This window comes from Perca fluviatilis, chromosome 20, assembly GCF_010015445.1.
Source record: "Perca fluviatilis chromosome 20, GENO_Pfluv_1.0, whole genome shotgun sequence".
NCBI classification, from domain to species: Eukaryota; Metazoa; Chordata; class Actinopteri; order Perciformes; family Percidae; genus Perca; species Perca fluviatilis.
In genome coordinates, this window is record NC_053131.1 from 11,945,699 (window position 1) to 11,973,655 (window position 27,957).

Below are 27,957 nucleotides of genomic sequence, written 5' to 3' on the forward strand. Positions count from 1 at the left end.
CATTTTGGTTATTCTAAACATCTGCAACATGCAGCTCATAAGGGTGTTACATTATTTTGCTGAGGTCTTGGATTTTGACTACGTTTCAAGCATTGGGACGTGTTTAAAATGTATGGTGCATAGTTTTGATGTGTTCCACTGTTCCAAACAAACTTTTAGGGAAAAAGTGTCAGCCCAAATAATTTGTGTATACTTCTGAAAATGCCAATCTTGGAAATAATTAACTAAAAAAAGATCACATTCAACATTTATTATGAATATGAACTTTTTAGATTAAAACCGTTCACTTGTGGAAAGGGCACTTTGCTGATTAATTACAGCAGAAGATTAATCATTTTAAGTGTACTATTTTTCACAATGTGTGTGAAATGTATCCTCTTTAATTGATGTATTAAGGTCAGTGGATTTGAATAATTGAAAGCCTCTTTTGAAGGCTAATTCAGGGTGTGGTAGCACAAAGACAACCCTGTTAAAATGATAGCATACATGCTATACTTTAGTTCTGTTATGACACTTTGAAATATGTTTCCCAATTCATATGTTTTAGGTTTGAATTAATGCGCATTCAATGTTTTAAATGCTTTTATAATTAAGGCATTTTCCAGTTGCTTGGACTTTTTTGATAGCAATAAATTGTTGGCCTTCTGTCTACAAGTCATTGGAGTAGAGTGTCATGGTTTAGTCTGTTGTGTCTGTTCAGACTGAAGAAGTCTGGTTTGCAGAACATGCACAGAAAATAAGATTAACATGCATAAAACAATTAACACTTACTTTTTTTAATTAATTGAAAGTAGTTTATACTGATACAATACAGATGTTTAGGTAATTGCATCAACAAAATCTACACCAATGTTTTCTTTATAAATGTGAAAACCAATATGAATCAGATGTCTATTTAAATTAAATAGGAAATCCTGTTGGCTTACAGACCCTTGCAGCCCACTTCAGCTCAATAGAAACATTTTGTCAAACCAAAGAACTAATGATTTTCTCTACATTTATTCTTATCCTTATAAATATGAATGCAGCAGTTACTTCACCAGTTACAGCTGTGAATGCCTCACTTGCTTTATAAACCAACCCTGCAGTAGACTAATATGCATTCAGAATTGCTGCACGTATTATACCTTCTTTCTGCTTTTAAATGTCATGTATGGCCCTCATCACTTGTCTCTGACTTTCATAAACAAAACTCCCAGTATATTACAGAATAATATATACAATAAAACAATTTTTTAGCAGGACGTTCCATGGTGCAAGAATTTACTAAGATTTTTCTGTCACCATTTTTAAGTACTTTAATTTTAGAACAATTTGTCCTTATTGTGTGTCTTTCATATGATCTCCAGATGAGCCAGCTATTCTGGAGACAGAGGACCTGGATCATCAGGGAATGTTCATGGGAGGAGGCCCAGATCCTGACACCATCTCACTGGCCTCAGTCACAGCCGTCACCACCAATGTATCAAATAAGAGGCAAGCATGGTTCTGTTGTGCATTCGGCTGCATTTAAAAAAAAAAAATTGCTTGTGTTAATCATGTGAATCTGTCTGAAGATTCTCAATAATGTCTAACATCTCATTGGCTTACAGATCAAAGCCAGACATAAAGATGGAGCCTAGTTCTGGAAGACCAGTAGATTACCAAGTAAGAGAAATCTTACCCATCATTTTATTGGCCAAGTTTTTTTTTTTCTAGTACGTGTTGAGGAATTACTGACTAGTTGTGGTAGAATATATTAATGTTATTTTACTTGCACAGGCATGACTAATCTTTTTTTTTTGTCTGACATAATTGGTACATAATCAGTGACTCAAAAAAATCAGTCAGTCGCTCAATTGTCATGGAATGACAAGACTGAGATTTTCATGGTTGGTCCTAAAAATCATAGACAAAAGATTTATTCACACCTGGATTCACTGTCCCTGAAATACAGTGAACACGTCAGAAACCTTGGCATTGTTTTTGATACTGATCTCAATTTTGAAAATCACATCACAAATGTCAAAACAGCATTTTATCACTCAAAAAATATATCAAAACTTAGAGCATTCATGTGTGCGCTTGTGCGTGCATGTTTGTGAATTTGTATGGTGGCACTTGTTTGTTGTGTTTTGTTTATGTTGAATGTCCTGTTGTGTTTATTGCATTCTTATTTCTATTCATGCTTTGTATGTGTATGCTGTTTTTAATGTAAAGCACTTTGGGTTTACTTGTAATGAAAGGTGCTATACAAATAATGTTGACATTGACATTTCAATTCAGATCAGTGTGACAGTGATTGAAGCCAGGCAGCTGGTTGGACTAAACATGGATCCAATGGTCTGTGTGGAGATTGGAGAAGATAAAAAGTACACCTCAATGAAGGAATCGACCAACTGCCCATACTACAATGAAGTGAGTCAGCCATTACAACATATTGTATCTATATTCATTTCAGTTTAGGCAAAGGCTTACTATATATCTAAATACAGGGTTGATACTAATAATCTCATCGCTTAACTCTTTTCTCTTTCCAGTATTTTGTGTTCGACTTCCATGTCCCTCCAGATGTTATGTTTGACAAAATCCTGAAGTTGTCTGTAAGTTGTTTGATTCATAACAATGTAAAATGAAACAGATTCATGTAATTCTTTGTTTGCTGCAAGTCAAGTATATTTAATGTTATGTAATGTAATTTCCCTGAACCAACCCTTAGGTGATTCACTCCAAAAATCTTCTGCGTAGTGGAACACTGGTTGGAACTTTTAAACTGGATGTTGGCACAATCTACAGCCAGCCTGGTAAAGAATCAATGAAAATCAGCTTTGTTGTTATGAATTAATGGTACTGATATTTCAATTAATTTGTCCTTTCTTTTGTCTTGCAGAACATCAGTTTTACCACAAGTGGGCTTTGCTGATTGACCCTGAGGACATCTCAGGGGGCTGCAAAGGCTACATTAAGTGTGATATTGCAGTTGTGGCCAAAGGAGACACCATAAAGACTCCACACAAGGCCAATGAATCAGAAGAAGATGACATAGAGGGGTTACTAGATTTTTATTGTGCATGATTCTTTATTCTAAAAATAGAAATTGTCAAGCGAAGATGTTAGCGTCTTGTTTGGTTTCTTATTTCATCGAGTCCCATTTCTGTTTCAGCAATCTCTTAATACCAGAGGGGGTGCCTGCAGAGCGACAGTGGGCTCGTTATTACCTGAAGATCTACAAAGCCGAGGGACTCCCTAGAATGAACACCAGCATCATGGCTAACGTCAAAAAGGCCTTCATAGGAGAAAATAAGGACCTGGTTGACCCTTATGTCCTAGTACAGTTTGCTGGGCAGAAAGTGAGTAATAGTATGGATCCTATACATTGCCCTCTGTTTTTGGCAGCTTTCTCTCAGCCGGGTCAAAATATAAATTACAGTGCAACTCCTGAGTTAATTTATATATTTAATAACGTAATGTGTGATTACAGGGGAAAACATCAGTTCAAAAGAGCTGCTATGAGCCTATCTGGAACGAGCAAATTGTTTTCACCGAGATGTTTCCACCACTATGCAAGCGCATGAAGATCCAGCTCCGTGACTCAGATAAAGTGAATGATGTTGCCATCGGAACACACTTCCTGGACCTGCGGAATATTTCCAATGATGGGGACAAAGGTACCGTTTGATCTTTTAAACGCATTTCCTAAAAGTTTACCTTCCTAATTTTTTGAAATATTGTTTTGACCTGGATAGAAACTAGTGGGCGATGCCTTTTACGATACAAGGAAGCATCCTCCAGGTTGATTGTTATCTCATTTAACTGCAGAAGATTTGGTTTGTATGTGGGTTCTGTTTGAGCAACTTGTACACAGTTGTAAACAATAAGCATGTCTGTTGTCCTTGCAATCAAATATACTCAAGCAGTCAAGTAGTGATATTCTATCTATAGTTTGTAATTATCAGATATAAATTATATTCATCCTTTATCTCTCAGGCTTCCTTCCCACGCTGGGACCCGCCTGGGTTAACATGTACGGCTCCACTCGTACCTACACCCTGATGGACGAGTACCAGGAGTTAAACGAAGGGCTCGGAGAGGGAGTGTCCTTCAGGGCCCGTCTGCTCATCAACCTGGGTGTGGAGATCCTGGACCCCTCCTCGCCTGACATTACCAGCTCCACAGATGTGCAGTTGGAGGGTGTATCCAACATCGGAGAGGTGGGTCCCTGCTTGGATGGGCAGCCATGCAGAGGAAGCCAATTGTTACTCATTGTGCTGTGGTTGTTGTTGAATTATTAATTGTCTTTTTTTAGCCCACCTGGTGCATTATTAACATGCTGTTGCATTAATGTGGCTTCTTTTTGTTGGTGGACAATGTAAGTTACACAGCAAATTCAATTGAGCACAGTGGGATCGTAACCCTCAGGGATTCAGTTCTCTCTGTTCCACAGCTTGTATTACGGGGTTGTCAGGACCACTATGTATCTACATATTATTTTTTTTAATTCAAATTTTTATTAGGAACACATTGGTGTACATAATACAGCACAACAAATATGCATCTTTTTCTGATTTAAAGAACAAATAAAATACATAAATAATATATACGTAGAAAAGAATGGAATGACATACTTAAACATAATTGAAAATCCAGAGAAAATAAATGAGTGAAAAGAAAAAGATAAAAAAAAAATAGTGGATACAATAATTAATAGTGAGAAAAAAAATTTAATAATGATAATACAGTTAGTATGATAGAAAGATCAGCTTAAAATATGTACTCCTGGAGAAAAATTTAAGTGAACGAACATTTGAGTAGCTTAAACAAAAAATTAGGGGGAAGAGACGTAAAAATAAGATCATCGTAAATTAAGTAAAGTCTGATCTAAGTGAGGATATCGATTCATCCCAGGATGCCCAAATTGAGCTTCTCCGTCACATAAATGTTGTGGATAACCTCAAACCAATCTTCAACCTTGGGTACATCTCTTGTCAACCACTTCCTTGTAAGGGCTTTCTTACTGGCTATAAACATAATATTAAACATATACTTGTTTACAAATCCCTTAACAGTTTCTGGTCTCAAACCCAGGTACAGAGTCTCAAACTTGAGTGGGATTACTACCTTTAACACTGTTTCCATAAAGGTTTTAATTTGTTTCTAGTAGACCAGAAGTAAAGGGCACTGCCAAAACACATGAGAATGATTTGCCTTCTTTTCCCCACAGGACCTCCAGCATGTAATGTTTTTGTTCAAGAAAGTCTGTTGTGCTGGCGTTTTTAAAAAGGGTGAGGCTATTTGCACCCCTGGTACAATTAGCAGTGTATGCTATTCGTACCCTGGTGAAATTAGAAATGAATGCTATTCGTACCTGGGTAAAATATTTTTTCGTGCACACAGCAATGTGTTCATATTAATGTGCCCATTATCCGGTACTGGACAAATATCAATGTATGCTATTTGCACCCCTGTGCATTTACAGTACCTTGGCATATATTTACACACAGTTATCCATACTACTCATGTATTATACCTTTTTGGAATATTATCGCCCTGACATTCTTACCTTAACCATAACCAATCCCACTCCTCTTGCCTAAACCTAACCAACCCAACCAGAGCAGGCATATTCATGAGTCTTCCCCTACCACCCTGCAAAAAATATTTCGCGTTCGTGGGCCCTGACTTGCGCAATTGCATGCAAATTATCCAATCCAAAATGAAAAAAACAAGATCACCTCACCGGGGAATCAAACTCCCAGACCAAAGGTCAGGGTTCTAAACACTCACCTATAAGGTCTTATTGGATGTCATACAACTGTTTACCACTTGGTGTCTTCAAGCCTCGGTTGCTAGGTAACCATACTGTATACAAAAAATAGGTAGGCTACTATGGTACTACCTAACAAACTAACAGTTGTATGCTTTCACTGAAGACAGAAAGCGCAACTGTAGTATCCATTTTCCGCTAGAAATTCAATTGTTATAATCTTTAGAGACAAAACTTTCCTAATATGCCAAATGCTGCAGTGCACGCGAGAAACGTGTTTTTGTTGTTATGTCGCAGGGTGTGAATAGCTCAGCTGTGTGGCTGAGGCTATTCGTACCGGGGGTGCAAATAGACACTCTATTTTAAAAAACTCATTAGGTTCTTCCACCCAAATTCTCACCAGGACTTCCTTTTCCCATTTATCTTTTATATAAATCGTGTCCTCTCCACTTAACTCATTCAACTTGTTATACAATTTTGAGATATTCCTGCGACCTGGGTCCAATTTGTAACTCATTAAGAAGAACTTCAGAATACCTGAATTTGTCTTATCTATGTACGCCTTATTTATCACTTTCTCAGTATAACGTCTAAGTTGCCAAAACCTGTAGAAGTCTAGATTTGTTAAGCCATTGTGGACTTTTAAATCCTGAAAATGTCTTAGTGCTCCATCTTTGTAGAGGTCACTATATTTTACCAGACCGTTTTCAGCCCATTTTTTAAATCTTGCGTCTGTTCTGATGGGTATGAAATCTGAATCGCAAGCTATCCATCTCATCATAAGGTATGGCTCCTGGGACCTGTGATCTTTTAGCACCTGATACCAAATTTTGAGTGATGACATTATCCATGGATTGGAAACCCGCACACGTTTAATTAAGGCAGTATCACGTATCACAGCTTGAAGAGAAATATCGCTGGATATACTGCATTCTATTTCCTTCCACTTTGCTGTGTAGGATGGATTGCATATATCAACCAGAATTTTTATCTGTGCTGCTCTATAGTAATTTTTTATATTTTGGAGGGAAAGACCTCCATTTTTCTTGGATAGCTGAAGCGTCTTACTCTATCCAGATCCTGGAATTGGTTTGAAACAAATATGAAAGTCTTCCACCCTTTGTGCTAAACTCAAAAAGGGAATTATATTCCACTGACACAAATCTGATTGGATATTGGAAATTACAATATCGTAATTTACAGATATAATTTTAGCAAAATGTTTTCGAAGATTTACTCCCAGGTACTTTATCACATCAGAATCCCAATTTAGCACCTGAACGGTGGTATTCCGTCTCCCTTTCATAACATCAACGCCTAATCGATATCACATTTTTTTTATTTTTTATTTTTATTTCAAAACAGCAATACAAAAGCAGTTGAAAAATATATGTATGAAAACAAGTTTCCTTTTTTTGCTTACATACACAAAATAAAATAAACAACAAATCAAAGCAAACCAAAACACAAACAACCCCCCACAGTCAGTAATGAGGATTAAATAAAAAAATACAGACACATATACAGCATCCAAATTCAGCAAAACATTACAATAGGTAGTCACCCTAACAGAGTACAAAATAGGACATATTGCCAGGTTTAGGCCAATCTAGTCTTAGTCAGGAATATGTGAGAAACTAGTATTCTCAAATTATAGAAAAAATGGGCCCCATACTTTCCAACATTTTTGAGAAGAACTCCTTGTAGAAAGTCTAATTTGTTCTAATTGAAGGAAATAAAGGACATCCGCCAACCAGCGTGCATGACGGGGGGGGTTCTTAATTTCCATTTAGTTAAAATTTGTCTTCTTGCTAATAAGGTGACAAAGGCAATAACATCTCTATTATATTTTGATAGGGAAGGTGCAAAGGAGGAGACACCAAACAATGTGGTGAGAGCATTCGGCTCCATCCTCTCTTCCACTATGTCTGAAATAGTTTTAAAAATATCCGTCCAGTAGTTACGCAGAGATGGGCGGAGCCATAACATATGAATTAGATTGGCTGGGGTTTGCTTACATCTATCGCATTCTGGAGATATATCTTTGTAGACCCTAGCCAACCTCTCTTTAGTGTAAGACGTACGGTGCAGAATTTTGCACTGAATGAAGCCATGGCGCACACATATTGAAGTTTTATGCACATGACTAAGAATTTCGTCCCACAAGGCTCTTATGGGATCCAGTGGATCTGGATGAAGAGAGAGAATTTGATTATAAATATCTGAAATTAACCCTTTAAATGAACAACTAGGTTTGAAAAACTTATCAAGAGGTGACTTGTTGGGCAAATTGGGGAGGTTTGGGAAGTTTGTGCGAGCAAAACTACGAACTTGTAGGTTTCTAAAAAAGTGATATTTAGGGAGTGAGAATTTCTCTGAGAGCTGTTGGAAGGACGCAATGGTGTTGTTAATGTATAAATCCTGAAATGATACTGTGCCTTGATTGGACCAAATTGAAAGAGAGTTGTCTACAAGAGATGGACGTAAAGTATGATTAGTATTGGAACTTGGACGGAGAAATATTGTAAACCAAAACAGCGTTTGAATTGAGCCCAAATTCTAAGATAAGTTCTCACAATCACATTCTTACTGTATGGCGAAGTGGAGGATAAAGTAGAAGAATGCACTACAGCCTTCAGTGAAACTGGTTTAGTAGAAGATGCCTCCATGGTAATATCACATATTTCTTTGAATGTTTTAAGCCTCTGAAAGATGGCGTTATATTGCCAGGGTCTGAGAGCTCCGAAGTTATGCTGCTAACCTCATGGCCGCTCAACCGGAAGTCGACCACTATGTTTCGTTTTATGTCATCAAAGTGCAACAGCTTTAAAAATGTGTTTGTTTGTTTGTCTGTGTTTAAGTGTTAATGTTCAGTTTCTAACTTTAATTTAATCAAGAACATTTGAAGAAGTGACAGAGTTTACCAACACTTTCTCACACTTGTTTGTCTATTTCACAGACTGCTACCGGGAAGGTTGAGGAATTTTTCCTCTTTGGGTCTTTCCTGGAGGCCACAATGATTGACAGAAAGATTGGTGATAAACCCATCAACTTTGAGGTCACCATAGGTATTTTCCATTACCTGTTCTTTTGTCTTAAATTGAATCTTTTGAAACTTAAGCCCATTTTCAGTGTAATTGTGGAGCAGAAAGTTGAATAAGGTTTAAAGTTTTAGAAATTACCTTAAGTTATGAACATTATGGTGTTGTTGCTATATCTCATATGAAAGCAAGCAGTCTAAGAGACCAAGTTTGAAGGTGCAGCAACATTTAAGGGACTACTAACTACTGACTACTAACATAGCTGCTGTGTGCCAGGTTACTATGGAAATGAGATTGATGGAGCTGCCAGGCCAAACACGAAGGGGAAGAAGGGGGGAGGAGATGGTGATGAAGAGGAAACTGAGCTGATCCACAACTCCAGCGAGGAGGAGATGGACGATGACGGGGACCTGACTTCAGTGGCGACTACCCCTCCCATGAAACCTGTCATCACTGACCGGTCAGAGCATAATCGTCACCATCATACTGTAGAGTGACACAAACAAAGTCACAACAAACAAACAACAAAAAACTGATTTCTTGTATTGTGATTTTAAAGTAATTGAAATAGTCCTAAATAGTACTTATTTTACAGAACATTAAGTAATTGCCTTTTGAAATGTAGACCTTTGTGTCTTTTCACTCTGTTAGATGCACATCAATCAACATCACAGTTTAACCAACCAGGTTAAAAAACCTGGTTTATTATTTGTATTTTAAAGAAATGTATCATTTGTATCCTCAGAAACTACTTCCACCTGCCGTATTTTGAGAGGAAGCCGTGTATCTACATTAAGAGTTGGTGGCAGGACCAGAGAAGGAGGCTGTACAATTCCAACATTATCGACAACATTGCAGATAAACTGGCAAGTCATGCACTCTACCAATTAGTAGATGAGCATAGTATTACAAAAGTTAGAACTTAGTATTTACTTGTGTTTTAGTAGTTGAACACAGTTTCTGGTTTTGAATGAGTCTAAACATCTATTGCTACTACAGGAGGATGGACTGAATGATGTTCAAGAGATCATCAAGACAGAGAAGACCTATCCTGAGCGCAGACTAAGAGGCGTCCTTGAGGAACTCAGCCAGGGTTGTAGGTCTGTAAAACAAACTTAAAACTAGCAGTTTTGAAGGTTAAGTCCAATTGATTAGCATAGACTTTGACACTGACTGAGCTCTACTTCTTTCAGTCAGTTTCTTTCGCTGGCAAACAAGGACCAAAATTCGTCTGGCAGAACCAAACTTGACAGGGAGAGACTGAAGCTGTGCATGTCAGACGTGGTATGTCAACTAAAAAGAAGCTTAGTTTTTTTCTTTTACTTGTTCATTGTTTATATTTCCACTGTCTTGCTAAATGCTGGTCTGTTTCTGGGTTTAGGAGAGCATCGGCCAGCAAGCTAAAGCCATGAGGTCACAGGTGAAGAAAAGCACAGTGAGAGATAAAATCAAGCTGGCTCAGAACTTCCTCACAAAGCTGCGCTTCCTGGCTGATGAAGTGAGATCCACAACATTATGTTACAAATGATTTTGCTTGTTGAACATGCTTGAGTCATTGTGGTCATTTCATGTTTAATGTGAGCATTCTTACTGCAGCCTCAACACAGCGTTCCTGATGTTTTCATATGGATGATAAGTAATGGAAAGCGCATTGCTTATGCACGTGTTCCCTCCAAAGACATCCTTTATTCCAGTATAGAGGAGGAGACAGGAAAGGACTGTGGCAAAGTCAAGACAATCTTTCTGAGGGTGAGTTTACACTAAATATAGTAAGATAATCAATCAAAAGGCAGTTAATCTAATCTGTTTTGTATTTTGAATGTTGCATTAAATTCCCTTTCACCTTTTCCTCATATACTAAAGATCCCTGGTAAGAAAGGTTTTGGGCCTGCTGGCTGGACAGTCCAGTCCAAGATAGAGATTTATCTGTGGCTGGGTCTGACTAGACAGCGCAAAGACTACCTGAAGGGCCTGCCCAATGGATTTGAGGAAAATAAGTTGTCCAAAGGACCTGGCATGCCGTGCTCACCTCCCATCAGCCTCACCTACATGAGTAAGATCATCGACAAATTCAATATTTCTTCTATTTCTTCTATGTTGTTTACACTGAAATAAAGGCTGACAGCTTCTTTTTCAACATGCTATTTTAAATATGGTACCCACCATGTTTTAAACATATAGAATTATGATCATTCTAATTTACAAATGTCTGTAAATGCACGGCACATATCAAGTGTAATTTATGGACTTATTGATTCAATTATGAGCATCTAAATCTGTCTACAGTGAAACAGATCTTCCAGCTGCGGGTCCACATGTACCAAGCTCGTAGCCTGTTTGCTGCTGATAGCACAGGTCTGTCTGATCCCTTTGCAAGAATTTTCTTCTCCACACAAAGCCAGGTCACTGAGGTGAGCACACTCAGCGGTCAGCTTAAGATATGATTTATTGAATAGCAGATCCTGCATCTTTATCAAATGTTTTATTTTCTTTCCAGATTCTGCCTGAGACTCTGTGCCCGACATGGGACCAGCTGCTGGTCTTTGAGAATGTGGAGTTGTTTGGAGAGGCCATCGAACTGAGAGACGACCCTCCTATTATCGTCATTGAACTCTATGATCAAGACACAGTGGTAAGGGTTCTTCTGAAATAGTGACACCTCTCTTTTTCCATTTGTATTAATGTGAGCAAACAGTCTACCTTTGCACAGCTTAAGTTACCAGATATATATATATCATTCTGCTCCATCCTTATCATTCTAATAATTTGAGTCTGCCTGTCTTTTACTTGAAATGTAAGACTTGACATGCCACTTAATGAATTTAAACCTGTGTGTGATATGCCCTCAATAAATGTGTTTGTCAATAGCAGCCTGATATGAAATATATTTGAAAGTGTTTGTTGACTGACAATTTTGTATTTACTCCTGACAATTACACCATTGTTTTGGATGACCCATTGGATAAGTAGAGTGTGGATTCTTATGGCTTGATGTACTGTAGAAGCACTGTAATGTGTGCAGAGAAGATTGTATTAAAAGGCATGCAAGAGGAATAAGATATGTCCATAAGGATAGATTAACTTATACCTGTTGCATTCCTTTAAGTGACATTTTGTGCTTTTTGTATGTGACCAACCGATCATTTGGACTCTTCATAACCACTAACTGCAAGAGGGATTTTATATTTAATTTTTTGAAACGTAATCATTCAATGATTTATTTTTTAACATTACATGAATACATAATGTCTGTTTTGCAGTTCACTGGTTATTTTAGGTATGTTGCTTTTGTTCATTCTGCTTTTATCCTCAATGTTTTTTTATATAGTCTGCCTGGAAACATGAGCATCTCAAGCCATGTTTCTTCCTGCTGATAATACACATCAAATAATTAATAATTACACAATTAATTTTTTTTAAATAAAGCCTTTGTAATATGAACACTGACAGATTGGCTATGGTAGGCTAAAAAGACCATTCTTTCAAATATTCAAACCAGAATTCTTGTTTTAACCTTTAAAGATTAATTTACCATTATGCTTCCAGGGTAAAGCTGAATTCATGGGCAGAACATTTGCCAAACCTGTGGTAAAGATGGCGGACGAGCATTACGGTCCCCCACGCTTTCCTCCTCAACTGGAGTACTATCAGATCTACCGTGGGAACTGCACCGCTGGAGAAATGCTGGCAGCCTTTGAACTGCTGCAGGTTAGGCTGCCAGATACACAAACCATCTAACTGTGAGGGTACTGTTTACAAAACTAAAGTTGTCAGATCATATTGAAAATAAATGATTTATAATACTTTAATTGTGTCATCTGTTAGATTGGCCCCAATGGGAAAGCTGACCTGCCTCCCATTGACGGTCCCACAGATATGGAACGTGGACCAATCCTGCCTGTACCGCTGGGGATCAGACCAGTGCTCAGCAAATACAGGATCGAGGTGAAGACTTTGTTTTAGCTTTAACTTGGTATGGGTGGTTTTTTTATTAACAGAAAAGTGAAGTAAAACAGCAACAGAATCACTGAACCACCCTGTCCCTCAGGTTTTGTTCTGGGGCTTGAGGGACTTGAAGAGGGTGAATCTGGCCCAGGTGGATCGGCCTCGTGTGGACATTGAATGTGCTGGAAAGGGAGTACAGTCAGCCCTCATCCCAAACTACAAGAAAAACCCAAACTTCAGCACCCTTGTCAAGTGGTTTGAAGTGGTACTTTATCATTTAAATGACTCTATTAATATTTGCTTTTTTACCCCCTTTTATTAAATTAAAGTCATTTTTACATTCCATGCAAATTAGAAAAAGAAGAACTGAGAAGAATTCAAAAACAAATTCCTATAAGACTATTCTCGTCAATCAAATAATTCTGTAATTTGTGTGTCAGGATTTGCCTGAGAATGAGTTGCTTCACCCACCACTGAACATCCGGGTGGTGGACTGCAGGGCTTTTGGCCGCTACACTCTGGTTGGCTCCAATGCCGTCACCACCCTGCGGAAGTTCATCTACAGGCCAAAAGACAAGCAGGCCAACAACTGGTCCACTACAGGTATAAACTAAAACCTGGAAACCATAGTGCATTTTCTTTTCATTATTGTTACAACAACATACAGTCATTAAAATGTAAAAGATAAAGTACAGCATGTGTTTGCTAGTGCAATACACAACAGTTTCCGATTAAATAGATACACATAGAAATATATATACATAAAGAAACACATTCACGTTCTCCGTTTAACTTTCAGAGGAAATAATTGTCGTCAATATGGAACCTGAGCCTGGTTTTAAGAAGATGGACACTGTGGTCAAACTAGACTCTGTAAGTTTCTTTTTTTAAATTTTAGGACATGGTTAAAACAGAAAGCATTTGCACACTAGAAAGCTAACAAAAGTCACATTATCTGACTTTATGCAATCTGGCTTTCTACCTAGTGTGCTGACACTGTGGTCAAAGTTGAGGTAAGAAAAGTGCTTTACACGTAATTAATTCAAATTGAAAGATTTTATGTTGTTGCAAGAAACCCTAGAGCTTTACTGACAGCGTGTTTAATGCACCTTGTATGAAAAGGATGATGACAAGGATGGAAAGGGGAGAAAGAAGAAGAGAAAGAAGGGTGATGAGATTGAAGAGGACGAACTTGACGAGAGCATGTTGGACTGGTGGTCCAAATATTTTGCCTCCATTGAAACTTTGACAGAGGTGAGAAACAGGAAAACAGCACAGCCATTTGAGTCTTCTTTTGCTTTACTGACTGCAGACCTGGATAAGGTTGAGCTTTTTTAAACTTGATCAACTCAGATCCTAACTTATGGATCTTGGGGAAACTGGATCTTGTTTGCGTCTTGATAAATCCAGTTGAGAAATGATCTTCTGCTACAGGTTCTCAAGGCTCAAGAAGCTGCTCTTTCAGATTCAGAGGACAAAGATGACATGGACATTGCAGATGGCGGAGGTAAAACCAGATGAAACGGCAAACAAGAGCAGTGTTTTGTTTATCTCATCAATTTCATAGTTTCATAGTTTCATAGTTTTATATTATCCACCATGCTTTCGTACCTTTTTGAAACAGGTTAATGGGGTGGAGTAGCAAATCTGTGATGTTTTGAGTAAGGTCATAAAACAGACAAAAGCTACAAAAAAATACACACCAATGTACAGTACAGGCCAAAAGTTTGGACACACCTTCTCATTCAATGCATTTCCTTTTTATTTTCATGACTATTTACATTGTAGATTCTCACTGAAGGTATCAAAACTATGAATGAACACATATGGAATTATGTACTTAACAAAAAAGTGTGAAATAACTGAAAACATGTCTTATATTTTAGATTTTTCAAAGTAGCCACTCTTTGCTTTTTTATTAATAAGGGAAAAAAATCCACTAATTAACCCTGACAAAGCACACCTGTGAAGTGAAAACCATTTCAGGTGACTACCTCATGAAGCTCAGTGAGAGAACACCAAGGGTTTGCAGAGTTATCAAAAAAAGCAAAGGGTGGCTACTTTGAAGAATCTAAAATATAAGACATGTTTTCAGTTATTTCACACTTTTTTGTTAAGTACATAATTCCATATGTGTTCATTCATAGTTTTGATGCCTTCAGTGAGAATATACAATGTAAATAGTCATGAAAATAAAGAAACACATTGAATGAGAAGGTGTGTCCAAACTTTTGGCCTGTACTGTAAACCTTAGATGATCTAAAGATTCTAAACCTTCTGGCAGAATGCACCCCCTACAAGCACTTCTTACACTTTCACCATTCAAATTGTGTTCATGCATATTCAGCTTTTATAAGATCACTAACTTTCTTCTACAGTGAAGTAGTAAACCTTGTAGCCTAAGATTGCCTTCATATAGATGCTGACATGAAACAGCTGCTTTTTCTCTCCCATATATGCATATTAGCCATATGCTTTCCATGAAAGTTGTCAATGAAAAATAATCAGTGAATCAAAAAAAGAAACCCAGATGGTGCAATTTGATGACATGATGAGCATTTATTTTATTGCTTCATTTAAAACATATTTGATTCTGTGCTGTGCCCACCAGGCTGCACAGAATCAACTATTTATAGTATGATCAAATATATTATGCATGCTAATATAGTAGTATACACTGCATTCCATGGTGCATATTACTGACATGGCTTGACTGTGGTTAATAATGACGAGAATGAGTCAAGCTTCTCTTTAATGAGCTTTACAGAGACCACACAGCTGCTTGCCTGGAAGATCCTGTTACACTACCAAGTATCCCTTCTGAACAGTGTACTTCCAATAGTAGTTCCAATGGCATGTTTTTGTATACAGTCACAGCTGGTTTTGGCAACTTTCATGTGGAATTCATGTCTTGAGTGCTCTGCTCTTCCAACCACCACCCCGCTCCCCCTCGTCACTCTGTCCTCACTGCTAACCTGTACTCAGATATCAAACTTGATGACACTCCTGTGAAAGCCACCAAGAAAGGAAAAGGAAAGAAGAAAAAGGAGAAGCCGGGAATCGATCCATTCGAGAAAAAAAAGCCAAAGCTGGATGAACTAAAGGTATTTGACTCAGCACCTACACTACAGCTGAGAGCAATACTCATTCAACCTGTTGTGTGTATACATTATATACTTGTTGATTGTACATGACATGGTGGGATCAGTATAAACCAGAAAAAGTGCCACAGTAGAAAAAGATAATTCAAAACCGAAATTTTGATAAATTTGTGTTCTCAAAAAGGTGTACCCTAAGGAACTGGAGGGTGAATTTGACAACTTTGAAGACTGGCTCCACAGCTTTAACCTATTCAGGGGAAAAGGTGGTGATGATGAAGACCAAAACATGATGGATGAGGACAGAATTGTTGGAAAATTCAAAGTAAGAAGAAAATGTTTAGAGAACAAAACATTTAATAATTTACAATTTAGTTAGATCAATCGATTTCTATTTTGTTTAGCTAACATAAGACAGTTGAAGACAGGACTGAATGCATTAACTGTTATGGAACAAGTTATAGGTAACTTTTATTTATGTAAAATGTATTTGCCAATATATTTTGCAATATAACAATTCATTTGTTTGACTGTGTCCCTTTAGGGCTCACTGTGCATGTACAAAGTGTCGGATGACATGCCCAGAGACATGAGCTTTGACTCCAACATGGGAATGTTTCAGAACATTCCTCACAACGATCCCATTAATATTCTTGTCCGCATCTACGTTATCAGGGTAGGCTACGTGTTCTACACTTTGAAGATTCAAGGATTTATTGTCTTCATTATACAATATAGGATTGTAAGATAACATTTAGCTGTAGTGTTTTAAATTATAGTGCTAATAGAAATGGTTGCTTTTTGGTTATAGTGGATTTGCATTTGACTGAGGATACCGCTGTAGATATCTCAGGAGATGCTTAGATTATCCATTTCACTCTTAAATTATCCAATTTGTCTGGTAGGCAACTGATCTGCATCCAGCTGACATTAATGGGAAAGCTGATCCATACATTGCAATCAAACTGGGAAAGACAGAGATCAAAGACAAAGAGAACTACATCTCAAAACAGCTGAACCCTTTGTTTGGCAAGTAAGTAAAATGCTTTAATCCTGATAAAAGTATCATTACGTTTATGATCTTACTAAGTTTGGACTATATTATGTATGTTTAAATATGCCTGAAAACCTGACAAATGCTATATTTGTCACCCTATCAGATCCTTTGACGTGGAGGCCACATTCCCAATGGATTCCACACTCACCGTGTCAATTTATGACTGGGACCTGGTGGGAACAGATGATCTGATCGGAGAAACCAAACTTGACCTTGAGAACCGTTTCTACAGCAAACACAGAGCCACATGCGGTGTGGCATGTAACTACGCCATGTAAGAATCAACTCCCTGCAGCAGTGCGTGGTGGATTGTGGAAAAAATAGTGGTTTATTATTTAATACACGATAGAAAAAGCATCACGATGACTCAGGTAGCATTAGTCAGTGATATCATCAATATGCATTAGTCAGTCACAGAATAGTACATGCAATTGACTTTCAAATATTTTCATAGTTGTATGTGTTCTACATGGTTAACACACATAAGTTTTTACTTGAATGTAGTTTCCTAACCTATTTCATAAGCAAGGTATGATTTTATTACATGGTACAGGATCCAGATAAAAGACTAGACATTACATAGACTACCAATGTCGCCACAGCTGGAATTGGTAGTGTGTAGTACTAAACCTAATGTTTGATAAGCCCAAAATGATTTCATTTTCATTAAGCCGGCAAATAAATGTAAACATGAGATTTCTTAGAAAAGTTTGTAAAGTATTGACTCCTGCAGCAAAAAACACTTCTTGGTCTTTTATAAACGGCTGTACTTGATATTCAGAAGAAAAAAGACTCTGGGATTGCCTACCACAAGTTTCCAGTATAGATGGTGTACAATATGCTCTGAACAGAGACATCTTCACTCAGAATTCAACTTGCATAAGAGAATGTTTGCTTGTTCATACATCATGCGGCATTGCCTTTGAATATCTTCACCATCTGTCATTAACACATTTTGTTCTGTAATAAAATGTCCAAAATATTTTACCTTATCACAGACACTTTGAGATATTTCTCAGGATCTGATCTACATATTGTAGTGTTACCATAAATTTATATAATCCATTGTTTATCATGTAACTGTAACTGCTTTTGCTCTTTTCTGTAGCCATGGTTACAATGTGTGGCGGGACCCAATGAAACCCACACAAATCCTGGCTAAGCTGTGTAAGGACGGCAAACTGGATGGGCCTCACTACGGCCCTGCAGGACGAGTGAAGGTGGAGAACCGTGTCTTCATGGCACCGACTGAGATAGAGGATGAAAACGGTATATGAAAATATCACTCATACACATACACTCATACACTATCGTGATAACTACCTTTCATCATTTTACTTCTATACTTGTTCTAAATTGCACAGGAGCAGCAGCTAATTGCCTCAATGTAAAGCAAATTAAAAAGTGTGATGAGAAAAAGTGTTTAAATGAGTATTAAACCACCATTTGATGATGTTTGTCAGGTTTGAAGAAGCAGACAGATGAACATCTGGCTCTGAGCGTGTTGAAGCACTGGGAGGAAATCCCACGGGTCGGCTGCAAACTTGTCCCAGAACATGTGGAAACCAGACCGCTGCACCACCCTGATAAACCAGGGATTGAACAAGTATGGCATTCAGTGTACTCATGCTGGCTCTACTGCAGTCAACTTCACATTTTAATCAAATCAATTTATACTGTAATGTTTTGTTTGCCTACTTTACGACCTTGTTTCCTTGTGTTCAATTGTTACAATTCTTTCAGGGGAGAATTGAGATGTGGGTGGATATGTTCCCTAAGGACATGACTGCACCTGCCCCTGCCCTTGATATTTCACCAAGGAAACCAAAGAAGTATGTACTTTAGTCAAACCTGGGACTTTACAGCTTTTACATACACTATATATACACTATATATCTAGCTATTAGATATTTAGCTAAACACTGCTGATAAAATCCAACAGCCAGAGGAGTGCTCCTTGAGCTTTTTTTTTTTTTTGGATAAGGTATAATCAAGGAACACTTTTAATAATCAATACTGATCAGTGTTTCGTCGTATATCTTGTAATGTTTGCTTGTGTCCAGGTTTGAACTTAGGGTAATCATCTGGAACACAGATGAGGTTGTTCTGGAGGATGACGATATCTTCACTGGCGAGAAATCGAGTGACATATTTGTGCGAGGGTAATTATAAGCTCTATTTGTTTTTGGTGTTTTATTTTTTCGTCTCTTTCCAATTTTTCTCTCTCTTTACATTTTAGAGTACAACTAGCACAATACATTGACACACAAAATGATTTGCTTCTGATTTAGATTGACATGAAAACATAACAACCAATTTTTAAAAACAATGTTTAAGATTTCTCCGACACCTTTTCCTGTAACAGCTGGTTGAAAGGGCAGCAGGAGGACAAGCAGGACACAGATGTCCACTACCACTCCATCACTGGGGAGGGAAACTTCAACTGGCGCTTCGTCTACCCCTTTGACTACCTCATGGCCGAAGAGAAGATCGTCATCTCAAAAAAGGAGTCCATGTTTGCTTGGGATGAGACTGAATACAAGATCCCAGCTCGTCTTAATCTGCAAGTGTGGGACGCTGACCATTTCTCTGCAGATGACTTCTTAGGTGCAGTGGACAACCATTTATGATAAGCTTTGGCTTCAATCACTATTAAACTCACACTTTAAAAACACTGCATGCTTACAGGGTAACTTGATAGCTTTGTTGACCAAATAACACTTTTGAAGACTGGATCATTTTTTCCCAACAAATTTGATATGAGACATAGATCTGTCCGTTAACTACTCCTTGGGCCCTATTTTAACGATCTGAAACGCAAGTATCAAACGTGAAATGCAAGTAGCTTTGTGGGCGGATCTCGGGCGCTGTTGCTATTATACTGGCGGGATAAATGACTCTTGCGCCCGACGCAAATCTAAAATGGGTTGGTCTGAAATAGCTAGGTGTGGTTTGGGTGTAACGTGCAATAAACCAATCAGAGCGTCATCTGACATTCCCTTTAAGAGCAGGCGCGCTTGTTCCATGGCGGATTGCTATTATGACGGCGCATTTGCTTGCCGCACGCCAGCAGGAGCTGTCCGGGATGCAGCAAAGTCATAAATGCCCGTCTTGACCGGGTGGCGATGTTGCTGCGGCCTCTCGGGCGCATCTCCTCAAGTCTGGAGAGGATTGCTGCAGCCAGGAGCGTGGGCCTCCAAACCCACCACCTGCTCCTGTTGTGCCTCTTCCTCGTCCCCCCACTCCATCTCCGTCCACCCGCTCCACGAGGAGCACATCGCGCATTGCCACTCCCCAACCAGATCCCGCCGGAGTGTCCAATCCCGCCGTAGTTCAACATCACGTCTCCTTAAGACCGCTAATATTTCCTCATTTATGTCATCCATAATTCATGGAAATGTGTAAAACACAACAAGCCACAAAGGACTGCACTGTAAAGTGCCTCCTGATCTATCCAAACACCTGAAGCACATTTTCAGTAATATTTTTCCTTGTAATTATGTAAGGTTTGCAAAAATGGGAACTGCTGCATGTAGATGAGAGAAGCAAAGTGTATGTGCCTTGTGCACACGCTACATTATGGTCAAGCATGCGCCCCTAAAATAGCATCTGAATAACGCGCCACTGACTTTAGACCAGGTTTTTCCTGGACTGTGGCGGAATTGTTTTCTGAAACTGCAAAATAGCACCAGGGAACGTTTGCGCCGGAACATTCCTCCTCTTTTCGCTGAACCGCCCCCGGGACCGCAAATACATTCCCTAATTTACCGACGTGCGTCTGTGGAGGGAAAAGTCCGCTGTGCGTCGGGCGCAAAATAGGAATGATACATGTGTCAGTGTACAAAGGCAATTGCGCTGAGTGCAAGATTTGGCCCTTAGTTTCTTCCACCATGCCAATTAAGCTTTCTTGCATTTAACCAAGTTGAAAAATGTCTCTTTTTAGGTGCAATTGAAATTGACCTGAACCGTTTTCCACGTGGGGCGAAGACTGCCAAGCAGTGCACCATTGAGATGGTGACAAATGAAGCCGAGATGCCCATGGTCTCCATCTTCAAACAGAAGAGGATCAAAGGCTGGTGGCCATTTGTTGCCAGAAATGAAGATGACGAGTTTGAACTCACGGTAGGTCAAAGGAAAAAGTAACCCAAAATGTTAAACCTAAAAATAAAAAATTGGCTGAATGATTTGGGCAATAGCTTAAAACCATTGTGATTGTGAGCGATTGTGTTGTCTTTTTAGGGAAAAGTGGAAGCAGAGCTGCACCTCCTGACAGGAGAGGAAGCAGAGAGAAGCCCAGTTGGTGAAGGACGCAACGAACCAGACCCTCTGGAGAAACCCAAGTATGTTCTGTTATCACCCCACTGTCCACATTTTTATTACTGACTACTCTTCTAAAACAATTACATTGTTCAGTTAATTCTATGGCTTGTTATATGTCACGCTCGCCATAAACACACAGACACACAAATGCAAGAATACTTTTTGTTCAGCTGCTGCAAGTCCAGCTCACCTTTAAAAAGTTAAACTCCAAGGCCAGATATAACTAAATAACTATGATAGAAAATAAAATAATAATAAATACATGAATAAATAAAGAGATAAATCAGTTATAAACGAAAAAATGTGAATTCTCAAACATAAAACAAGCATAACCACAATTTTAAACAATTATAAAGTACATAATAAAATTAGAGAGTAATTTTCCGAAACAAGGAAAGACATTTTTCCGAATTTACTTCAACCAAGTTCTGGACTTAGGATCTTCTTTCTTTACATGGTAAGTTGCTGTTTCATCATATCTTTTGTGTATTTCTACCTAGTATAATCTTTATGTTTTGAAAATATTGTAAATTGTTTCTCTGTCCTATTTTCAGAAATGTCAGCAATATTAACATTTAAATTTGTCTTAGAAAGAGAGCAACAATAATGGTCCATAATGCTTAGTAAAGTCTGTATTTTCTGAACATGGGTGTTTTTGTCCTTCCAGCCGCCCAGACACCAGCCTTCTGTGGTTCCTCACTCCACTCAAGGCCATAAAAAACTTGGTCTGCAACCAGTACAAATGGCTGACCATCAAGATTGTCAGTGCTCTCCTGCTGCTGGCCATGCTGGCTCTTTTCCTCTACAACATGCCTGGTTACATGGTGAAGAAAATGCTGGGAGCTTGAGATGTTGCTCAGACACCTCTGCAGAAGGTTCCAGCAATTTCACTAAGCGGATGGCTTCTAACTCTCTCTTTTCCTACTTTCTATCTACAGTTTCCCTTCAATTATAGCATTTTAAAAACGGAATGCAACCAATGATATGATTTAATTATGTGACCATGTGTCATTTTATGAGCCAAGATAAAAACAATAGCAAAACAACATGCTTTAAAGGTCCTATGACATGCTGCTCTTTGGATGCTTTTATATAGACCTTAGTGGTCCCCTAATACTATATCTGAAGTCTCTTTCCCGAAATTCAGCCTTGGTGCAGAATTACAGCCACTAGAGCCAGTCCCACAATGAGCTTTCCTTAGGATGTGCCATTTTTGTGTCTGTAGCTATTGAGGAGGAGAGAGGGAGGGGCAAGGTGGAGGGTGGGGGTGTGGCCTTGACCAACTGCCACTTTTCTCGTTTGAAAGCCATGATGTCTCTCTCCCATGGGTTGGCCAAATTCTCTGGGCGGACAAAGCAGAGAAAGGGGAGGTAACCTTGCTTGTTATGACCTCATAACACGCAAGATTCCAGAACGGCTCATCTGAGCTTTCATTTTCTTAATGGCAGGGTAGGAGACTCAGGGCTCGGTTTACACCTATTACCATTTCAAGCCAATTGGGGACTATAGGCAGGCTGGGGGAACACATATTAATGTTAAAAAACCTCATAAAGTGAAATTTTCATGCCATGGGACCTTTAAGAATGCTTTTAGAAATGCATTTTCTCCTTAATATTAGGATGTATTCTATTGATTTGGATATTCCTATATTGACTCTCAGCTATCAGGTGACAAAAAGTAGATTATTTAAGATACTCAATGTGCATAGACCGCTTGTTAACAGTTGAAAATGTCACCTGAAAATCAGTGAGCTGAGTGTCAGCGTTGGTGTCTCCACATAAAATGTGACACAAGAAAAAAAACCTTGCCACTTGTTTGTGATTATATTACATATTTATATGCATATGAAGCTTTCAATGCACTAGTTCAGTTCAGTGCAAAGTGGTAGTAAAGATTTGATGCGGCTTAGTTGATCAACACATTTAATTTTCTATAGTTAAAGGTGCTTATTTAAAGTAAAAGATTTGAAGTAGAATTTATATTTCAAGCTAATATTCATGTATATCATACAAGAATGAAAATAAATATCTGTACATGCTTCTTAAAAGGAATTTTTCATTGAAGACAAATACTGGGGGAAGTTAGAACTTTATCTATGATAATTAAACCTGGTTATTTCAGAGTGAATTTCACTTGATCAAGAGATAATGAAGGTAAGAACACAGCAGCTCCATGAAAATGATCGATTTATCCAATGCCATAGTAATGTTCACTGCATATGAAATTAAACATAATTTTTCATTGTGGTGAGTTGGATTTCTTACTTTTGAGTTGAGTTTCTTTGAGCAATTTTTACCACTGTCCTGGCTAGGTTTGCACATTTGCATTTCATGGTCAGCACCATAAACAATTTGACAGAATTTGTGAATTAAGTTGCAAAAAACTAAACATTTCCTTACCTCCAAGTAGTGTGTGAAAATGAGAATAAAAGATCTGAGAAAGATCTAACTGATCTTAAATGTTGAAGTAGGTTCAGGTTCTAAAAAGACTGGTACTTTGGTAGATACCCACTTGATTTGTCTTAACTACGGCCTCATATTTACTTCAGCTGAACATTAGAATGCATTTTTGAATGATATGAGGACTGGATTTTGTCCTCTAGAGTCACAATGTAGTGATCACTTACTAGTGGACTTAATAACCAGTATGGACATGAGGAATGAGGAGCTACAGTGACCTTTACATACAGTCTGTAATAACGGGGCTCAAACACAGGTCACTGCTATCAGATGTTGTGTGGATGTTCTTATCTAACTTCCACACCAAAAGGAATCTCTTCCCTTGTGTGGAGGTAAGTAGGTCTTCCCTCAGGTTATAACAGTGCTTTGTAGAAACTTTCTTCTGTGTTTTTATTTTAGATTGTTGACTGCCTTTGGCATTCTGTAATTCTGTTTATGTTTTTTTGCTCCACCAGCCGTCCCGATATCGCCCTCCTCTGGTTCCTCATCCCTTTCAAAGCTGTGAAAAACCTGATATGTGACCAGTACCTGGGGCTGACCCTCAAGATTGTCAGTGCTCTCCTGCTGCTGGCCATGCTGGCTCTTTTCCTCTACAGCATGCCTGGTTACATGGTGAAGAAAATGATGGGGGTCTGAGTTCAAACCAGCACATCATAACTGTTTCAAAGGGTGTGCATTCAGTAATATTTTGAATTGTTTGTGAACGTTTTTCCAATTTACCATTTGACAAAATAATAGCACTATTATGATAGCAGTACAAATAATAAATCTTGAGTGCATCCATCGTTGGTTATTAATGTAGCCTAATGTGTACAAATCTCAACATATTGCTACTGTTGGTGTGATAACTGCAGTTTTTCTTGTTTCTTAAAATGGGGTTTCTTTATTCCCAATAAATTCATTCAATGTCCATTGCTCACCTTTGAGTTGGCTTGTGTTAGAGTTGAGATCTTCTTCCTTTAAACAATGTCTTGTCATGTCCTGTTTGTGCGCTATGTATGATATTTCAAATTTGTCCATAAATGACCTCTGAACCACTCACTCAATCACTGGTAGTCCTCTCATTTGTACATGCGTCCTTGTTTGTGTGGTATATGGAGTCGGAAACTGAAAGGACAGTGGGGGCCTTATTCTTGCATCATCCGTTATTATAAGTAAATTAAGGTAATTACAGTAAATTTAAGCTTAAACACATGACTCGGTCTATCATATGCATTTCAGCTCATAGAATCAAGTCGAAGCAAGCTTTATTTAATTGTTTAAACTTCCAAAATAAAAGTACAAAATAGCTAAAACTCTTAAGTTACTTAGTTACATCACTGTCAAAGTCAAATGATTGCAACCATTTCAGTATGAACACACCCAACCAATCCCTTGCTTATGGTGCTCTTGAAAGTGATGACCCTCTTTTAGAATCCTATGGTAAAGTGCTAAAAAAGTGTTTTCATTTTGTCACAACACCATTACAACAGTCTATTATGGCCCTGGTAGTCGATATCCACGAAGTTCCACATCCGGGATTGCTCCGGTGCCGCCGGATATTTCGGCAGATGTCTTTCTTTTCGGCCAGATGTCCGTTACCTTCCGCTTTCTTTGTGTTGGAATTTTAAACTCCGGTGGATTTCTGAGGACTATGGTTAACTGCTCCTCAGATCTCTGCAGGGTAAATCCAGACAGCTAGCTAAACTATCTGTCCAATCTGAGTTTTCTGTCGCACGAATAAAACGACTTTTGAACGTACATGTGTTCCACCAAAACAAGTTCCTTCCCGAGGCTGTTTTGCAGCAGCACCGTGGCTCCGTCCGGCGCCGCCTGTGATGATTGTGATTGGTTAAAAGAAATTCCAATAAACCACAGCTTTTTTTTTTCCTATCCCGGAATGCTTTGTGGACTAGCCAGACCCTCCCCGCAGCGTTGTGGAGGAAGGTCTGGCAATGCCAGACTATGGCCCTGGTTACTTTCCCAACTTTAGCGGAGTACATTATTTCATCAATAAAGTAATGTTAGATGTTTTTAAAAACTTCAAATTTTTTAAAAACTACTTGACTACAATAAGGAAAGAGGAGGAATTTTTTTTCTTCAAATCTGGTTTCAGAAAGGGATTATAACATCAGGTTAAGGGCTTAACAGTAACTTTAAAAAGAGACATCAACTTTTGTTTGCCGAAACTGAAAATATGGTTGCCATTTTTAGTTGCCTTATATTTTGAGTATTTAAGATACTATGCAGTTATATAAAACAAAATTATTTTTCTTTTGTAGTGTCTCCCGGTTGTAGGGGTGGGGGAAAAAATCGATACAGCATAGTATCGCGATATTTTTCGTGGCAATACTGTATCGATAAACAGATGCCAAGTATCGACCTTTTATGATATATGTGTTGGTCAGTCTGTCTGCTTGACAATCCCATTTTGCAGCAATAAAATTGAAGTGAGATGAACAGACAGAGAAATTTATCTTTTTAGATAAAACAGATGTTGACAAAATTTTCCTTTCGGGACATCATTTGAAATTGGGAAAAATTTGAAGTTGGAAAAAAAGGTAATACATTGCAATATATCACAGAATATTGCAATATGTTTAAAATCGCAATAATATCGTATCGTGACATAGGTATCGTGATGATATCGTATCGTGAGGCCTGTGGTGATTCCCACCCCTACCCGGTTGGCGGCATTAATCTTATGAATGGCAGTGTTCATCAGCCCGTCACTGGGTGTGCCAGCTCTTGCAGCCGCCACCTCATTATATCGTTGAGCTGCCTGCTTGTGTTGCTCCGAGCTCCAGTGTGTCTACCCCTGTGGTTCTGTAGGATGTGCCACCCTGAACTAGTCAACTTGATGTGTCGCTCACCGAGGTGTATGCTGTACATGCTTTGCAGTATAATTTTGCGTCCAGCTCAAAGATGCCACATAGGCTACTTCGTCTCCCAAGACTTCACAAATTCCATTTTTGTTTTCCATTCAGGTTCATCTGGTTCCCGGTCAGTTGAATCAATTTGCATATGTATTTGTGATGTTGACGGGTTAGTCGAATTTTTCACCCTACAGTCAAACAACTTAATTTGCTTTACCATTGTCTCTATGTCCGTGTGCACACGCGTAAACGCACCAACACGTGCAGCATTGTCACATGCAGCGTTGTCTGGACTGTAACAGCAAGCGATAAATAAATATAACAAATGCAACAAATATTTTCAAAAAATATTTATTTTGAGGTGCACGTTGTGCTGTTTGCTGTCCTTGTTTTTTTTATATGTTAAAAACATCAACAGGCCAATAATTGGTTGCCAATTTCTCAAAAAGGTTGCTACCTGACTACAACTACAACCTGGCTACCATTACTGGTTTGTATCTGCCCTGGGTTGTATCAGTACTTTGTTACTGCACCACTTACGATAAATACAGTGTATTTGGACCCAATGTATTTTTGAATATAGATTGTCACATTTCTAACACACTGTTTGTCTCTGCTCCACCAGCCGTCCAGATATCGCCCTTCTCTGGTTCCTCATTCCTTTCAAGGCTGCGAAACACCTGATATGTGACCAGTACAGGTGGCTGACCATCAAGATTGTCAGTGCTCTCCTGCTGCTGGCCATCGTGGCTCTTTTCCTCTACAACATGCCGGGTTACATGGTGAAGAAAATGCTGGGAGCTTGAGCTATCTGCTGGATTTGACTATTTCACACACACAAAGAAATTATTTCACGTGTATGTTGCCCTTGTGTTTTTGAAAACGTTTTTTTGCCATTTGACCAAAGACACCATCAAGTTGTAGATTACAAGCATTAGAATGCCTACAGTACGCAATAAAGAAAGCCTATTCTTATATTGACATGTAATTGCTAAAATCCATTGCTGCAATGTAGTGGTGTTATTATTTCACAATGACGGTTAGTTTTATCTTGCTCAAAATATCATCATTATTATTATTATTATTATTGTTGATGTTGTTCTTTTTGGTTGTTGTGGTTGCTGCTGTTGCAGGGTAAGACTGTCACCTTTGTGCTGATTTATTGTGAACTTAACAGTTTGTCAACAGTGTGCAGTATTTGTCTGACTTTTGAATTTGTGAATAAAGTAACAACTACAAAAGTTTCTAATCTTGCATAATCTGTCCGGTCATCTGATCACATACATGGCTGTTAAAGCTCTCCAGTGTTGCTCAGTGGCAGCAGCTTTCATGTGTTAGGGGCTTCAACACAAGTTTCCTTCCAAAGTTATTGGAAATTAAAAAAATTGTCAATCTTCTTAAAGTGACCAAACAGTATCGTTTTTGTGGGTATTTATTTT

At 38.5% G+C, this 27,957-nt stretch overlaps 1 protein-coding gene across 2 annotated transcripts; it reads left to right on the top strand.

The window, feature by feature from the left end:
• Positions 1-1,353: 1,353 nt before the first annotated feature.
• On the top strand, positions 1,354-27,704 carry LOC120548731 (otoferlin-like). 2 transcript variants are annotated; one of them, XM_039785167.1, is made up of 41 exons: positions 1,354-1,476; positions 1,593-1,647; positions 2,266-2,397; positions 2,520-2,582; positions 2,699-2,783; positions 2,870-3,029; positions 3,143-3,329; positions 3,461-3,647; positions 3,967-4,190; positions 8,703-8,811; positions 9,061-9,244; positions 9,530-9,650; positions 9,784-9,884; positions 9,978-10,068; positions 10,166-10,282; positions 10,381-10,533; positions 10,648-10,837; positions 11,071-11,195; positions 11,282-11,416; positions 12,331-12,492; positions 12,610-12,729; positions 12,833-12,994; positions 13,170-13,332; positions 13,529-13,602; positions 13,716-13,742; positions 13,852-13,983; positions 14,164-14,236; positions 15,715-15,833; positions 16,015-16,152; positions 16,372-16,503; positions 16,733-16,860; positions 16,988-17,158; positions 17,993-18,153; positions 18,348-18,490; positions 18,628-18,716; positions 18,948-19,046; positions 19,250-19,491; positions 20,828-21,006; positions 21,124-21,224; positions 24,119-24,332; positions 27,144-27,190. In XM_039785167.1, the coding sequence occupies exons 1-40, from the start codon at positions 1,394-1,396 to the stop codon at positions 24,297-24,299; spliced, it is 5,298 nt and encodes a 1,765-aa protein (XP_039641101.1). In that variant the 5' UTR covers positions 1,354-1,393; the 3' UTR covers positions 24,300-24,332; positions 27,144-27,190. The 2 variants fall into 2 exon arrangements, with proteins under 2 accessions (XP_039641101.1, XP_039641102.1); XM_039785168.1 differs by lacking the exon at positions 24,119-24,332 and having other exon boundaries at positions 27,144-27,704.
• Positions 27,705-27,957: the final 253 nt, after the last annotated feature.